Source organism: Rhagoletis zephyria, unplaced genomic scaffold, assembly GCF_001687245.7.
Source record: "Rhagoletis zephyria isolate East Lansing unplaced genomic scaffold, Rhagoletis_zephyria_1.1 Rzeph_scaffold_05362, whole genome shotgun sequence".
In the NCBI taxonomy this organism is placed as follows: domain Eukaryota; kingdom Metazoa; phylum Arthropoda; class Insecta; order Diptera; family Tephritidae; genus Rhagoletis; species Rhagoletis zephyria.
This window is the reverse complement of record NW_016162445.1, coordinates 1-18,598: the sequence shown is the minus strand read 5'-3', so window position 1 is coordinate 18,598 and position 18,598 is coordinate 1. Positions and strand designations below refer to the sequence as shown.

General features: G+C 32.8%; 1 protein-coding gene across 1 annotated transcript; it reads left to right on the top strand.

The window, feature by feature from the left end:
- The first annotated feature begins 4,345 nt into the window (after nt 1-4,345).
- On the top strand, nt 4,346-8,114 carry LOC108372009 (alcohol dehydrogenase 1-like). Its single transcript, XM_017627642.1, has 3 exons — nt 4,346-4,544; nt 7,015-7,416; nt 7,504-8,114. Exons 1-3 carry the CDS (start codon nt 4,452-4,454, stop codon nt 7,780-7,782), a joined length of 774 nt encoding a protein of 257 aa, XP_017483131.1. The 5' UTR covers nt 4,346-4,451; the 3' UTR covers nt 7,783-8,114.
- The last annotated feature ends 10,484 nt before the right edge of the window (nt 8,115-18,598 follow it).

The window sequence follows — 18,598 nt, the reverse complement described above, 5'->3', positions numbered from 1 at the left end:
GAAACTTAATGTGATGCACAAGCTCTTTCACATTGGATACTCGAATCTATCGTTCAGCCAAAACTAGTCTTTTGGATATTAATTGGTGGACATGAACGAAATAATTACATATCGAGTGTTTAGAAGCCCTCAATGATCAATATGACAGGTGGGCAATATATGTATGTACATATTTCTAGATAGCCTAGCTATGGTGGAAGCCAAATAAAAACCTCAAACCTGGTTTTATATTCTCTACTTGTGTTCAGTGATAGAACATTACCTTTAATTCAGAAATAGCTTTCTTATATTTACCACGAACCGTACCAACTACTCTCTAATCACCGAACATTAATGTTATGAAGAACTTACGGTTTGATCGTCGTATTAGCAAACACACTATTTCTTTAGTAACTGATTTGAACATCCAGAAAATGTGATAAGTTCCTTGCTTTACTTCTTAAGCTAAAGGACTTGTTGATCTTTTCCGAACTCTTAGGCTGTCTGAATATTAATCACACCTACTGTAACTATTACATACACCTCGTAAGCTGCACATATAGAGCGTGCAAACAATGTTGACGTACTTAGTTATGTAGTCTCGTAATTGGCGCTAAATTAAGTAATAAAAGCTGGCATCTAAATGCTATGCGACAAAGTAAAAAAATTATATTTGCATAGAAAAGCGCTCTAGTAGAAATGCTGTTTATTGCACTTGTAAGTAATTTAGCGATGATCGTGATCTTGATCTTACACATATTTCGCAAATGCATACAAACATTCCCAGTGAGAAAATTGAATGCATAATAATCGAAAACAACAAAAAAAAAATCAGTAAAACAGCTGAATTCACATTCGAAAATGCATTATTTTTCCCACATCTATGTCGTAGGAAAATAGGGGCATTCAATTTTGTATTACCACCAATGCAAGAATGAATGCAATTTAATATGAAATTTTTGCGACTTTTTGGATACATTTAAATGCTGAATACATATTAGACAGTAATAAAATCAATAACTCAAATAACTCATAGGAAATACATTAGATTATTTATTACGTATGCATTACTACTTTTCCCACTGGGTAGGTATGTATAAGGGCAGATTACAAAAGTTTAGGTGGGTGCACTCCTACAGACAGCGAATAATAAATTATGTATATAAGTAGGAATATATATGTAAATACATACATAACTTGGAAATGATACAAATGTTACTTATGCTCTATTTGTTTAAATTAATGAGCCATTCCATTGTGACAGGTGGGACATTTTACTCCAGAATGTCATCAATTGTGAACTATAACTATGTCGCTATAACTTATACTACAGAGAAAGATAGGTTTTAACATAGAACGATTAGTAAAATAAGAAATTTCTCTACCATAAATACCAAACGATTTCTTATGTAAGTATCATCTGAATGAATGTGACTACCGGGACAATAAAATGAACTCTATTTAACCTTTGTGCACTCAAAGATAAGTTTTAGCCAAACCCCTTCATTTTCATGAAGGATGTTTTTGCGTTGTAAAATATGAATTTTGCGCTGTCGATTTCAATAAAAACTACGCTTATGTAATCTTCACAGAAATATTTAAATTTTCGACTGGTAGGGCATGGGCTTGTCACTGATGTAAAGTTATTATGCATGAAATAAAAGTTTCCATACACAAAAATTACAACTTCTTTTTATTTTTTCTGATATCTTTCAACTGATTAATGAAATATAGTCATTTTAAAAGAGGTTGCTTCTGAAATAGAAATAATTAGGGCATTTTAAAATTCATGTCGTTTCCTCTTTTGCATGGAATGACCCGTATATCAAAATTTTTATAATTTTTTTTTTTTGTTCAAACTCATTATTTTTATTGTTCTTTATTTTTGTTGAAGAAGAAAAAAGTAGTGTATAAAATTGTTTGTTAAACGAACGAAAAACAAAGTTGCATATTTAAAGGGTTAAAAAGGGGCCTTAAAATAACAATTGATAAGAATTTACTTAGTTCATATTTTTTATTAATTCAGACAAGTGAATTGAGACCCTAATTTATACATACACACGTACATATAAATGAACAAGCAATTGATTACAGTTTTGGGGCTTGATTGTTTATTATTTGTCGGTTTGTCTACTCATGCGCTATTAACAGTCAGTGAATTTAATATTGGGCAAGTCTAATCATTATCAATAAAAAGTATAAAATTGAAATTCTATAACTTTATATATATACAAATGCAAAAAGTAATACGGCAATTCATATAAACGCGCAAATGCATCGTGTAAGTCTCGTAAACTTACTTAATTCTGTATGGAAAATCGGTTTATTCACGATGTTTACGCGATTACGAGGCATTTACGCATTTCCATGAATACCCATAATATAAATAGTTCATTGGGAATATTTTTGTTACCTTCCTAATCGGAAAAAGGTTAAGCAGGCAGAGATGGCTGCCAGAATTCATAACGACATCTGATACATGATACTGCATAATAATAAACTTAACTTTTCCCACTTTGCTTATCAATTATGTTTGGAAATCAGGAATGCACAATATCTCAAATCTTGGTAAAGAACCTCGAGAAGAGGATCGACACACAACATCTACATATTTGTCGATTTTAATGCCACTTTTAATGAAGCTGACTAATAAAGTGATATAAAATGAGGTTTCAGATAGCACGACTCCTTGTTATGTTATTTTTTAATCTGGTGCTGAAGAAGACAACATGTAAGAACCATAGACCTTAACGTTTAAGACGCAGTTTTTACGAGAGCCTGTAACTGCCGGTATATGTCAATGACATCGACATCATCCGCAGCAACCAACGTAACGTATTTTGCCTACTAGAAATAAGATAGAGAGCGTCGCCGTGAATTTGGACAAATCGAAGTCTATAGGTACATTTCCCCAGTCATGAAATAGTCAGTCAGCGGTTATGCGTCTCGGTTCTCACGCCACTAAAATCAGCATCAGCATCTATAATGAAGTCAGACTCGAAATTCAACGCAGAACTACCCTGGCCAACACGTGCTACTTTGGGCTAAGTAGGCAGTTGGGAAGTACATAAACTCCTTTGTCTTATTTAGTACAAAAACCACACTCGGAAGAAATATTTTTCAGAAGATTTACGTGACTTTACACGTTTGTAGCGGCGAATAGCTTGGTCACGTCGTTAGAATCGGGACCCGCTAGTGGTAGCAGTGGAAGAGCTCACTGCGATAGAAAGACCAAGTGAATAAGGACTTGGCATTTCCAGTTGGCACAGAAGAGAAACGACTGGCGTGCTTTGTTGAAGTCGGCCAAAGTCGCTTAGGCGGTTACAGCGACAAAATGCGAAGAAGAAGCGAAGCGTGCCGGATTAACTATAACCATATATAATGAATTAAAAATTACATACATAAATACACGGGGTCCAAGAAGTTCTTTGCCAAACTTGCGGAGAAGGTTGGCGGGGGAACTGAACTCCCTGACAAGCAAACATATTTCAGGTAACAGTGTCACCGTTTTTTTAAGTATCACAAAATAACGCCACGAACAGGTAATAATGTACCTTTGTACTTTGGAAGTATTTTACAGAAAAAATTTACTAAGTATAGCCTCGTTTGTACATGCAGTAAAAGAAAATATATGATTTTAATTCAAAAAAATATATATGTATATATTTATATTCCTAAAACGGTGACACCTTTACCTGAAAACTTCTTGCTTATCAGGGAGCTCACCCCCACCTACTTTCTCCTCTAGTTTGGCAGTGTACTTCTTGGATACCATGTACATATGTATACTGATGTACTAATATTGGCTGGGGTGCGGCTGAAGAGCGTGGGTCAATATTTTTCTCGTTTTACGTACTTGAAAAGATAAACAATTTATTTTTTATTTTCTTTCATACGTAAGCTTGATGTGAATCGGCAGCTGAAAATACAATGTTGTAAGCTCATTAATAGTATTGTGCTAATATGCACTAAATGCAAACAACCGATTACATATCGGCGTCTGTAAGTACCACATACAGTGAATAAAATTCAGAAAGTAGAGGGAGGAATATATTTGTTTACATATTTTTTTTGCAATTAAACTAACAAGATATTTTCGTGCAACTCATTTATTTGTGATTTAATTATTACCAATGTATGTAGGTAGCAATTTCTAAATTAAATTTTTCCTTAAAAGCATTATTTATGATAATTCGACGCATCGAACGCTAAATATGTATGTATGTGCTTTTATATGTAGCTCAAGAGGCAACAGCCCTATTTCGTATTCAAAGCTCCGTGACATGCGCTCTGCATTATTGCATTTCTAATTAGAAGCCAAAAAAGCCTCTTCCTTCGCCGAAAATTGGATATAAAAACCGGGCAAGTCATTTATAAGAATCGCAGTCGATATACAGAAGTGCTGTACGCAACAGTTTTCAATTTATTGCTATTTTTCGTGTAATAAAAAAATATATATATATTAAGCAAAAATGAGTTTGGCGGGTAAAAATGTGGTGTTTGTTGCCGCTTTGGGCTCCATTGCCTATGAAGCCAGCAAAGAGTTAATGACCTTGGATTTGGCGGTAAGCTGCAGGAAAAATAGAAAACACATAGTGAATGGAAATTGCAATAAGTATAAAGTGATAAGTGAAAATGAATTTAAGAAATTTAATAATGACAAGCAATTTGTTAGCAAAAAACATAACCGATTTCTATTCTCATAAATAATTTAAAATTTCAACCAAATTAGCATGCGACCACCTGTGAGGTAACACCTTTCCTTCAAAAAAATGTTTCAGAAATCGGTTACCGTGGTACAAAGTTAAGCGATAAAATATTAAAAAAATAAATAAAGTAAAAAAATATTCCGACGAACTAATAACTTTCTCCTTTTTGTGAAGTCGGTTAAAAAATGAATCAAATATTACCTAAAGGTATTAAAAAAAAAACAATCTTACAAATCAGAAAATTAAAATGCAATGAAAATAGATATTCTAGCGTGAGATTACAAATAAAGCTCAGTAAAAAAAAAAAAATTACAGCAAAACTTGAAAAGAAATAAATAATCAAATAAAATACAACAAACTAAAGTAAAAGAAAAAAAAATAAATAAAGAGCGCTAATGTTTCCAGTGTTTCATGTGCAAAATTTGGTATTTTGGTTTACCTGTAAATGTACAATAAATTTTTATTTTTACGAAACGGGTTATCACTCGTTAAAGAATTGAATTGAAAATATTTAATATGGGTATCAATCGAAATGTTTTTGAAAAGGCCTTATTTATTTCTTAACTAAATGTAGGATGGTTACCACTGGTTTAAAATATCAAATTTTATTTAAATAAAGGTATTAGTGATACGTATCACAATTAGGATGTCAGACGAAAGAGATATAAAAATGTTTAAGATTGAAAATATTTTGAATAGAGTTGCCAATAGTTCGAAAAGTCAGCATTAATTAAGTTATAAAGGAGTTGTACGAAAAGTTAAAATATGGGTCTCAAAACGAAAGAATATTAAAATAATAAGTCTTAAGTTTAATTATTTAGAATATTTTCTAAGAGAGCTGATACCTGGACAAATTAGGGGTATTGAATAAGTTAAATGATTTAAAATAGGGGTATCGATCGAAATGAGTTTGAAGAAAGACTTTATTTTCGAAATATATTTAGAAGGGTTGCTATATATTTACAAAACCAAATTAAACTTGAATTGGGGCACTTATCGGCAATCTAAATATGTGTCACAATATAGGTATCAGACGAAAGAGTTTTGAAAAGGTTTCAAATTGAAAATAATTTAAAAAGGGTTGCCACCTGTTTTAAAAGCAAAATGAAATTAAATTATGCCCAAGCTATATGAAATATTAAAATAAGAGTGCTAAGAAATTGTTCAACATTTAGAATATTTTCGAGGTGTTTGAAGAGGGTTATTTATTATGTTACATTACTTAATAAAAAATTTGTATCAATCGAAACGGTTTTAGAAAGTCTTTATTTCAAAATTGTATTTAAAAAGATTACCACGTATTTGAAAACTCAAATTCAGCTTAATTCATCAACTAATTGAAGAAAATTAAATGAAAATTATTCAAGAAGATTTTAGCCTGAAAAAACTTCTGTAAAAGGTTGAGTTTAATTAACGCAAACACAAGATATGTATATGATATGTTTAAATATGAGTAGATATCAACCGAACGGGTTTTATAAAAGCTTTACTTTGAAAATACTTTGGATTAGGGTTACCACCTATTCGAAAAATTATAATTATCTAGTTAAAGTAGTCTACTGTTAAAAAAGTGTATTATTATTCGACGTTGCCATCTTTAGAATTAATAGAAGCATCGAGTCTGCCCGGGTTTCTTATGCTGCACGTATGTGGTCTAGCGGTATTTTGCCCCAGTGGGAGTGAATAGCAATCTGCAAGGCATTGTATTTCTCATATATTTTAGTTGAAGCTTCGTCTTTGAGAATATACCATATTGCGTGTTTAAAGCAAGAGAAGCTTCATAAGAATCAGAAGGCCTCGTTTTTAGTTAAAAGATTTTGTATTATTTTTAATCGACTTCAAAAAAAGGAGGACGTTATCAATTCGGCGGAAAAAAATTTGTTTTTTATGTTTGTTACCGCATTACTTTTGACCTCTTTCAATTTTTTCTATAACTCCTTTTTTAAAAGAAAAGGTGGTACCTCAGAGGTGCTGCCATACTACATAATTTGGTTTAGATCCGATCATTAGATCATGAAGGAATTAACGGCAATCTTAAATTTTTATATGATAATTGAAAATGGCTTTTTTTGCCTTATCAAGTTTTCCGTGCCTTTTTCAGACTTAACAAGCTTTCCTTTCACTGAATATTTATTTGAGATTCTTGGGAAACTTTTATCATAAAACTGACCATTCAAATTCCCTGACTACTGCCATTTTGAACTTTGTTTAGTTTAATGTGTTTAAAGTATGTAAATATTATTCGAGTTCTTTAAGCAAATTCTATACAAAAATGCTTCATGTACAATAAATTTAAAAATTTCTATAATTAATTTTTCTTTCGCAGTCCTTTTTCGCCTTTGACATTCTGGACAAACCTGAAGCGGTGAAGGCTTTGCAGGATATCAACCCCAACACTAAAGTGCACTACACGAAATTTGACATCACCAACAAGGAATCGATCAAGAGCGCTCTTTCCGATGTGGTATCTAAAGTGCAATACATCGACGTATTAGTCAACGGAGCTGGCATCTTGGCTGACCCCGCCGTTGAGTTGACTATAAATGTCAACTTGATTGGTCTAATCAATACCACCTTTGAAGCTTTGCCTTACATGGATAAAAATCAAAAGGGACGAGGTGGAATTATTGTGAATATCGCCTCTGTATTGGGTCTAGAACCATGTCCACCAGCGGCTGTGTACTGTGCTTCCAAATTTGGCGTTATGGGTTTCTCGCGCTCTCTAGGGGTATGTGTGCAAAGATAAACCTAAATAAGCAACTAAAATTTATAGAAAATTAGTTTAATTAAAAGGTACTATAACTTTATATTTCAGCATCCCGACTACTATGAACACACTGGCGTTGCAGTGAGTACATTCTGTCCCGGTTTGACTGACACGCCATTGAAGAACAATCTCTCCACCAAATATACCTTTGATTATTCTAAAGCGATTGGCGCTAAATTCGATAATAGCAAAACCCAGACACCCGAAATTTGTGGAGCACACTTGGCTCAAGTGGTAGATTTGCAGGACAATGGTGGGATCTACATTAGCAACCAGGGTACACTGACCAAGGTGAAACCAAGTGTCTACTGGGAACCTACTTATTAAAGACTTGCACAATAAATATGTAGATAGGTTTTAGTAAACATTTATATATATTAATTAATAATTACTAATGGAGTGAATGTAGTCGTACTCTAATTAACAAAAAATAATTAAAATTTGTAAGTATTTATTAAAAACTAAAAGCAATAAAATAGTAAATACTTGTCCAATGAAATTTTGCTGCAACAAATAAATAAATACGTACACGTACACGTACATTTTAATTTTCATGATATACATATGAATTTACATATCTGATTTCATAAATAAATTCAAAGATTTCTACATTTAAACACGTACGATTTTTCACCGGCATGCAAATAAATAGACAAATATCGCAGCTTATTCACGATTCGTATGTAGCAACTTTAATTTGCAATAACTATCTGTATATGTGTGTGTACATTAGGGCGGTCAAAAAATGCATGTGAAAAGGTAATGTCGGAACTTTAATGCTCTCAGCCCCTAGGATTGTCCGTCCGTCTAGCCGTGTACACGATAACTCGAATTGAGATATCTCAACGAAATTTATCCAAGGTAAGTTGCTATTGAAAATGGCGGAAATCGGACTGTAATAATAATAGTAGATTTGCGCTTATGTTAGTGTTTGGCCGAGCTTCTCCTCCGATTTGTGGTGTGCGCCTTGATGTTGTCACACAAAGCGGAGGGACCTACAGTTTTACGCCGACTCCGAACGGCGATTGTATTAGAATGAGAAGCTGTTTTTCATGGCAGAAATACACTCGGAGGTTTGCCATTGGCTGCCGAGGGACGACCGCTGTTAAGAAAAAACCTTTTCTTTTCTATATTTTTTGCGATGTTGCTTTGACCACGGCTTGAACACAGGCGTTGCGGAGTGGAAGCGCGCACTGCTTACCACTACACCTGCGTTCGCCCCTGTATGTAGTAGAGATAGTCAGAATGCCATAATGCACACCGCCTTGAGGGCAGACAGCTTAAATGGGTTCGCACTCTCAATATACAGTGATGTAGTCTGAAGAAAATCCCTCTCTTAAGTACCTCCCCGCTTAAGTACCCAACCCNCTTTTCTATATTTTTTGCGATGTTGCTTTGACCACGGCTTGAACACAGGCGTTGCGGAGTGGAAGCGCGCACTGCTTACCACTACACCTGCGTTCGCCCCTGTATGTAGTAGAGATAGTCAGAATGCCATAATGCACACCGCCTTGAGGGCAGACAGCTTAAATGGGTTCGCACTCTCAATATACAGTGATGTAGTCTGAAGAAAATCCCTCTCTTAAGTACCTCCCCGCTTAAGTACCCAACCCGCCTAAGTACCTAAATTTTTCGTGCCCCATTTACCATTCTACTTATAATTTTCTCCTTTTAAGTGCACCCACAACACGTTCGGCAAAGTAATTCAAAAAAATCAACGGTAATTTTTAGCTACTTGAAACTTGCACATTATTACACTAAATGTGAATGGGCTATAAAAACTTCTGAGAAAAAAGTTTGATATTTTGATGAATTTTTTTCCAGTGTTCTAAAAAATTTTAAGCTTAAGTTTGTATGATATTTGTTAGGGAATGAACTGTGTTTTGATTGGAAAATCCTTAAAATTGATAAATAAGCATAAGTGACAAATACGGTTGCCAGACGTACTGATTTTATCAGTACAGTACTGATTTTTTAACTCTTGTACTGATTTTATTCAATGCTTCAATCAGTACGCTAATGTCCTGATTTTTCAAAATTTGTACTGATTTGTACTGAATTTTCAATGCAAACAAAATACTTTAGGATTTTCTTAAGGTTTTCACATAACGTTGGAACTTTCTTAAACTGTACTTAAAAAAGTAAAAAGAAAATAATTTAATTATAGTTGGCATGTTTGCGATAATATTTGATATGCCCAAGAAATTAATACAACAAAAAGATCAATCGCTTTATGGGCATATCGCCGGGCCGTTACGTACCAGTTGCGATAATATGATGGACCTTAAATTATTTTAAAATAAGGCTGGCATTCTTTTGTCGAGTGTTGTTAGTTATCTCGAAAATACCTTTCAGTTTAATAACAACAAATTTGAATATTCTAAATTTCTGACATTGTAAGAGTTTTGCATGCTAGACATAGGGCTGGTTTCTCCAACTCAACTTGGTTTAGCCAATTTTATACACTTAGTCAAGAATAAGCTGTGTAAAAAGTAGGCTAACTTTTGACTTAAGTCCAAAAAATAGCTAAACTAAGTTAAGTTGAGTTGGAGAAAACCAGCCCAAAGAAACATAGCCCATAGTTGAAAAAATTATTTAGGCCATGAGGAAATATAGACCAAGTGCTTAAAAGTGGTACTTTTTCACAGTTTGAAAAAGTATTTATTTTATTTTATTTTTTTTTTCAAAACCACTGGAACGAAGCAATTGAGAGGATCTTAGTACAGAGTTTGTTTCCTAGTGCAAAGAGAGAAATCGGCTTCTAATTAAAATTTTTTAAAGTGAACTTCAAATTAAAAGTAATTTTAAAATGAAATGTATAGAATCCTTTGACGGTGGAAATGGGAATAATCTCATTATTGCTATTCAAAAATGTCATAAATATAAAATCATTTATTGGCTCCTGTGTATAATGAAGTGTACACTCATGTTAAAATGAACAACACTTTTATTTTTTAAGTACTATATTTTATTTATATACAAAAATATTGTGTAATAGAAGAACTCTGGCGTTTTCAAGTAGTCTCTGTTACTCAGATTCATAATTTTGATTTGAATAAAAATGTACTGAAAAGTACTGATTTTTTTAGCATGAAAAAGTCTGACGTATTGATTTCGCGCATAAAAAATCTGGCAACCCTAGTGACAAACAACATAATTTTGAATTTGGTCCGAAATGATGAATATGTCAAACACTGTATGTATATAACGGGTGATTTTTTTGAGGTTAGGATTTTCATGCATTAGTATTTGACAGATCACGTGGGATTTCAGACATGGTGTCAAAGAGAAAGATGCTCAGTATGCTTTGACATTTCATCATGAATAGACTTACTAACGAGCAACGCTTGCAAATCATTGAATTTTATTACCAAAATCAGTGTTCGGTTCGAAATGTGTTTCGCAAACCCAATTGCTGCGAACGGCGACGAATCGACATTTCACGGTCTTCAGCAACACTCTCAGAAACAGACGCAATATTCTCTTCTGTACGCACTGTACGCATTCGTGTGGTTGGTTTAATGTCCAATAAAGTAAACTGAGTGCGAAACTTGGTCACAATCGCATTAATTGTTTGCTCACTTGGTCGATTATGTAGACCATAAATCGGACGTAAAGCGAACCGAACACTGATTTTGGTAATAAAATTCAATGATTTGCAAGCGTTGCTCGTTAGTAAGTCTATTCATGATGAAATGTCAAAGCATACTGAGCATCTTTCTCTTTGACACCATGTCTGAAATCCCACGTGATCTGTCAAATACTAATGCATGAAAATCCTAACCTCAAAAAAATCACCCGTTATAAATATGTATAATCAATGACTTTAAAGAATCGAATTATTGTAAAAATGACATAACATTGCTTTGTCGAATTTTTATAAAGTTTTTGTTTACGTGTTAAGAGAATACTACGATCTTGGTTTTAAACAACGTACACTTCATTAAATATTCATCTTTTTACCTCCCTTTTATTAGCTCGGGATGTAAGTATGTAATATTAATGCGCCTAAAAGATGCAGCGATTTCTACTCTCAAGTTAAATACCTGATGACAATACGAATGGAAATTATAATAGCGAGGTTCTAGTTTTCTAAACTATAATTTTTATTTTCAAGAAGTTGTTTATGTAAGTTACCAAGAAGATTAACTACATCAATAATTATGTTCGCTCAAGTACCCGCATGGAGGTAATGAAGAGGTAAGTGAAGGAAAGATTTCTCAATATGGGCAAAAACAGCATCAATCTCAGTGTCTACATATTAATATGCATCAAAAATAAATTTTAATTTTACTTATTAACAAAATCATTAATTAAGGTACAACATAATGAAAGTACCCGCTCCCCTCAAAACTTTTAATCTAGATCCGCCACTGGGTATAACGACAATATTTTTGACCCTTTCACCTTCCTTGGAAAATCTGTAGCAGGTATGACAAATTTTGTTATGATCTATGTTATGATATATGTGTCAATACATATCTAAATACAAGTAGGTATGTATGTATGTATGTGCGAGGCTGCAGTCTAAACGAATGGACAGAATCGAATTTTGACAGAGTATTGCCATGACACCTGGACCTATAATAGGGAGAAAAAAATTGGGATCCGACAAGAGGGCGTGGCACATCCCATAGTCGTGAAATATTTAATCAGCCATAACTTCCAGACCATAAGTCACACGAACTTGAAACTTGGTACGCACACATATCAATGGTAGGTGCTTATAGGAGGGTATATATAAAGGCGTTTGTAAAAGGGGGCGTGGCACATCCAGTAGTCGTGGAATTTTTAATCAGCTATAAATCGGGAACCATAATTCACATAAACTTGAAATTTGGTATTCAGATATAGGTATTTATGGGAGGTGTTCAGAGTAAAGTATATATAAATTAGTTTGTAAAAGGGGGATATACATATAAGTATTGATCTATTAGATAACTCGGATATTTAAAACTGTGTATTTTTTTAACCTTACCGTCTTTAGATTATTTTGAAATGGAAAGATTACATCGTTTTTTTAATCTCGCGATGCTGTTAAACGAAAAAGGTTCTTTCGTAATGAATAAAACTCCTTCCGAATTAAGCATTCTACCAGAAAAGTGCAGCTATACTAAAACAGCTAATCGAATAGCTAAACGGAATGTACCGTAGTAGAATAATTTTAATTTAGAAATTTGATCATTACCTTAATCCACCTAATATTAATAATGGAACAAGATTTCCAGGACAAGTGAAGATCAATATATATTAGTTAAAGCACTATAAAGCTAAGAGTATGGCTCATAAGGATGTCTTAATGTAAACAAAGAAATTAGTTTGTCTCTTTTGAATTTTGCTGAACTGAATATTTGTATTACTGTTTTATATTTTGATTTGTGTACCCCGAACGGCGTCGGGTGCTCTGCTAGTATACAATATATTTAGTATCTATGTATGTGTCAAGCAGAGACTGCTAGACACCCACTGCAAAGCTGTGTTACACAAATTAAAATATTTGCATTTAAATTGACAAGAAACATGTTCAGTTTGTACATGTACATATGTATATGCATATATTTTTAAACACACCTACATACATATTTACATACGTGCGTTAAAGGAAAATAAACACAGCTGTCCGTTGGGCGTGTTGGCCATATATCATAGCACATGTACATTCATACACATGTGTGTGTACGCGTATAAATTGTATAATTTTGTGTCCAAATGCATACAAACACTATTTTTAGATTATCGAATTAATTATTGAAATTTTGGTTATGATGCTTCCAAATGGAATTTTTCATTAAATGTGTTGAAATTTTGCGGAAAATTAATTAAGTGATAATACTGCCTTGACTTTTAGCTTAATAAAATTCATAAATTACATTTATAATTTATGGTTTTGAGATATATAAAATAAATAGGGGCGAGACAATTTGCCACTCTAAATAATTAATCAAGACAGAATATGTAACTATATACATATATAAATCGCACAAAAAGCCGGAGCTTTTGTACATTTTTGACATTTTGTACATGTTAGTATAACTTTGAAATTTCTTTTTTATTAACCCTCTGACTTCTGGTGACTGGGAAAGTAGTTTTATATTCCGAAAGTGTTACTATTGTTATAGGATTTAAAAAATTCAAGTCAAGTCTTGAAACAAGCGGTTGTAAAAACACTCGTTCCAGCATTGGTTGTCCGCTGGGCTTGGGATGTGCAACGTCGAATGAAAGGAAGGAAAATTCCTCGGAAAACTGTATACTGGCTCAGCTGTTCAAAGCCGGCAACGAAGAGCTGGTTGGGCGCAGAGTCTAAGCAGAATTTAGTTTGATCTATACATTCCCGAAGACTGCACCTTTTCCAATCTACAAGAAGGGAGTTTTTACCAACTATCGCGGAAGAAGCCTTCTTAATTGCTTATAAGGTCCTCTCAACGATTTACGACAATGTGACTTCTGACCTGGTAAGTCCACTATGGGCGAGATTTTCATAGCACGTCAATTCCCGGAGAAGGCACTAGATAAGCAAATCGACACATCCCATTTTTTTGTCGATTCTAAACCCACGAAATCTATTTTTATATGGAAGAAATTGAGGAACACTTCCTACAAAACGGAAGGCTCAAAAATCAATGAGGTTGTTTACGCTTTCCCGGATATCAGGTTATCTGGTTAGAAACTATTATTGTGTAGTGTATTTTATTGTTGCAAACTGGATAAAAAATATAACCACATAACTACATATGCTGATAACCAGGTAATCGCGAAAACCCTCTTTGGTATTTTTTAGTGAGTGGACTACAAAACAGTACCTATACCCAAAAATTTTCTAAAAATTCTTGTTATAATTGTTTAATTTTAATGAAAATTTTTTGAACTTTGATTGACTTTGTGAAATTTGTACAAGTTTCGAAACTTACGCCGTTTTGTTATCCACTGAAAAATGTGGTCTTCTCAGTGCCCTCTACGCTAAGTAGCGTCAGTTCAACACAGCTCCGTTAAATGAACCGAATTGCATCAAAATTGTCATATCGAAAAAATTCTGACTTATTCGCTTTGGAAGTTAACTGATTTCTTTAAGGAAATAACCTAGTTTTTGTATTTGTGTAAATATAACATCAAGACCCACAAAAATTGGAGGAGAAGCTCGGCCGAACGCAAAGCAAATATGTATGCGCCAAGTATTTATTTATTTACTTTACTCATTTTAACGCACGTGCCTCCTTTTTCAAAAAATGAATATACATATACACCAACAACTCAGTGAGAGACTATGTGCTTTTAGTTTCTACATATTAGTGTCAGCGCCAGCTAGGGTGGCCAGATATTATAGTGACATAATCAGTACAGTTGAGATCAAAAACCAGTACAGAGTCATAAAAATCAGCTAATTTTTAAGCGCATTTTTTATTATTAACAATATAACAACCAAATAACAGCGCATTAATTTAACAAAAAGTAACTAATAGACTTTTAAATATATATAGTATTATCAATATAAAAATTCATCTACTTTAAAACAAAACAAAGGTATTACGTATGTATGTACAGCTGTGCTCAGGAAAATAGTAGTAAAATGTATTGACAAGTTTTGAAAATTTTTTCTTTCCATACATAATTTAATTTTTATAATTGTTAATTAAAATATAGTAGTCTCAAATTTCTAAATAAAATTGGAAAAATTATATCATAGAAGATAGCTCGAGTCGAATCGTTTGAAAGTCAATTCTATTTTGGTCTTTATAAACTTCTCTTAAAGAAAAGAATCAATTACCTAAACAATTTCATGAAGAATTTAAATTAAAGTTGTCAAGAATTTCTTTCCTCTAATTTTTAAAATTTTATTTATCAAAGATGAGTGAGCTCATTTCTAGATAATTAGAAAAAAATGAGCATCAGTCTGAGCGAGTCAGAATCTGTTTGCATATTTTAAGCTACAAATTTAAAACATATTTAGTTGGTGTGCTTATTAAATACAACATTCATCTTAAAATTTTGACTAAAGGTATATTACCGAATTATCGCTAAACGAATTTTCGAGTACGAATGAAATTTAATAGCGTTAAATGTGTATGTGCAAGTAAAATTACAGGTGGTCGAACATCAAAAATCAAAGTAAAGATATCATATCCAAGAGTCGGTAGTTTGCACCTTTTCCAAATTTTTAGAACTTACGTTGCACCGTAGCAGTAGTCGTCTTAAGTTTGAAATACTGACAGCCGATTTCTCTGTGGATGTTTAATTATAATCAAAAGATTATTTCTTATTGTCATCTTCTCAGTGTACTTAATTATTAATCCACCACCACCTTTCATAAGATTTATTTATGGCGAAACCAGCTTTTCTTGTAAATCCTGTAAAACCTGCAAATCGTGATTGCAAATCGGGTTGGGTTGAATCCAAACAGTCTGTTATTTTGCGAAATCCTAGGAAACAANTATTAAATGTAAAAATCTGTACAAAATCAGTACAAACTCAAAAAATCAATAGATTTTGCGTACTGATTTCGGGCTCATAAAAATCAGTACAATAGAAAAAAATTAGCACATGTACTGATTAAATCAGCGCATCTGGCCACCCTAGCGCCAGCACACTTTCTGAACGCATAAAACATATCGAGCGTTAAAATACAATAAAATAAATAAATATACCAATAAAGCTTTTAGCATTGGCAATGACTTTCAAAACGAAATAGCAAACTAGGGCTGTTGCGAATGTGGAATTTTGGATATCCGCTGATGCGAATATGGAATATCTAACAGCTAACATCCATTTTAAGAAACAATTAGAATCCAGCATAATGGTGAGATCGTTGTTTAAACAGCGCTTACAAGCCAGATCAGATGTGTGAGGTTTTTCTAAAGCTCATTTCTTTGTCTATTTCAGAATTTGGGGAATCTGTAACTTAATCAGCGCTTTTCGGTTTCATTTTTGTAATTCATTTTTAATACTTTCTTCTGCGACTGGTTTGAAAAATTTGTGCTTATAGCGAGCTAAATAGGTGGAGATGGAAAATAAATTATTATATTGCAGGTATGAATATTTTGAACAAAATTGTGTTTTCGAAGTCGTGGCTGCCAACCGAATCAGATCAGAATATTTATATNCAGATAGTTACGCAAACCTATAGATTTCTCTTTATAGTCAGACGTTGATCATTTCTGCCCATACTGAAGGACCTTACTCTTCGACTTTAAATAGCAAAGAAGGGACAGTTTTACCGCAGAAGTTTTTAGCCAAGGATCAAATGTATAGATATCCCTACGAAAAAAAATTTGTCCGACAAGTAAACAAAATTACTGCTTTTAAAATGTTTGCTAAAACTAAATTCACCAAAGAACCCCATTTCGAATTATTAAAACGAATATATGTAACAGCAAAAGCAAATCACGAAAATTTGTTTAAGAATTACAGCGCACACTTTCTCATTTTGTGTCTAGTAGTTTTTTTTTTTTTAAGATTGGTCCAAAAAATCATAATAAAGAAAGAAACCAATGTAGGTATTTAATGCACAGATTATATAGCCTAAGAAATAATATGTTTAAAGACATTTTTTTTTATCAAAGTTGATAAATATGACATTTGACAAGTTTTGTTATTTACACAAATACTCCCACGGAGACAGGCAAAAATATTGGCTAAAGTTTGACATTTTGTTTGCCATATATAGATTTTATCGGTGAACTTGCACAACATTCGCATTCGCAATAATCAATGCGAAGCTTTTGCGAATGCGAATGTTAAAATTAATGCGGAAGCTCCGCGGTTGCGAATGCCAATGCAACAGGCTGATGTCTGTAAATTAGAGATATTAAAGAAAAATTAATATTAATAAATAATAATTTGTATCTCTCTGTCTGTATGTTTGTATGCGCATAATTCAAAAATGAATGCATGGAATTGAAATAGTTTTCATCCGTGCATTGCTAGAGGTCTAAATTCAAATATATAAAAAACAAATATTTGAGAGTAGCCACATGTAGAAACATTGTAGTTTAAGTAAATTGATAAGATAAAGTAAATATTGGCTATCAATTTTATTTTAATTTAGCTGATGAGATCAATTAAATAGGGCAATATGGGCTTGATAATAAATGGGTTTAGAAAGATTTACTAGCGAAAATATTTTTGAGGAGGGTTGTCAACTGTTCAAGAATTATATTCAAATAAATTGATAAAATTAATGCAATATAACGGGTATTACAGTAAAGAGGTTTAAGAAATTTTTTGTCGAAAATATTTTTAAATTGAAAGTCAAAAATTGAATTCAGTTAAATTGATAAGAAAATGCTAATTTTGAATTAGTACACCTTTATTTAACGTAGACATTGTCAGAATTGCATTGGAAGTATTGAAGCCCCCTACCGGGGAAACTTGAGATTCAATAATCCTAGAAATTCATCGTAATCAAACTAATTTTGTGCAAAATTGTTAACTTGTCATTATTGGTTAGAGATGTGGAATTTTTCGTTCTTATAATAAGGACACATCATTTTCTGGGGCTTTTGCTTACTTTTTCCTTCTTATAAAATATGCGGGTAAATAAAAAATCTTTAACTAGAATTTTTATCTGCATCATTTCATATTTCATTTCAGAAAGAGCTTCCAATATACATACATGCATATATAAGCGTATAAGTATTTGAGAGTTTCTCTAGTTATACAAATAACATAAACAGCTAAAGGTGGGCACAATACACAACACTAATGTACAAAAGTACATACATATTTAACAACATGAAGAACTCTTTTGAGCAAAACTTTTCTGCTCTTATACAGCTGCAATAAGCTCTTATTAAGAGAGCGTTTTGTAACGCATTTAAAGAGCATGATCGCCTGGCTTTTTTAGTTGCTTTTTCTATTATGCCTAAAAGTAGGCTGTGGTATCTTACTTATTTTCATGTTTATTGCCAAGAAATCTGGCAGCACTCTGTATATTACATTTTGCATAGCATGCACAGGTTTTGTTTATATATATGTACATATTTAAGCGTGAGTGCGCAACAGTTATAATGGGCATGAATTTGTTTGCAACAAATGATTGACAAAAACTTTGAAATTCTTCCATTCTTAAAAATTTAAAAACAGTATACATATACATATATAATCATAAATTACACCTAAAATTCAACTTATTTACACTCACTGTAGTGCG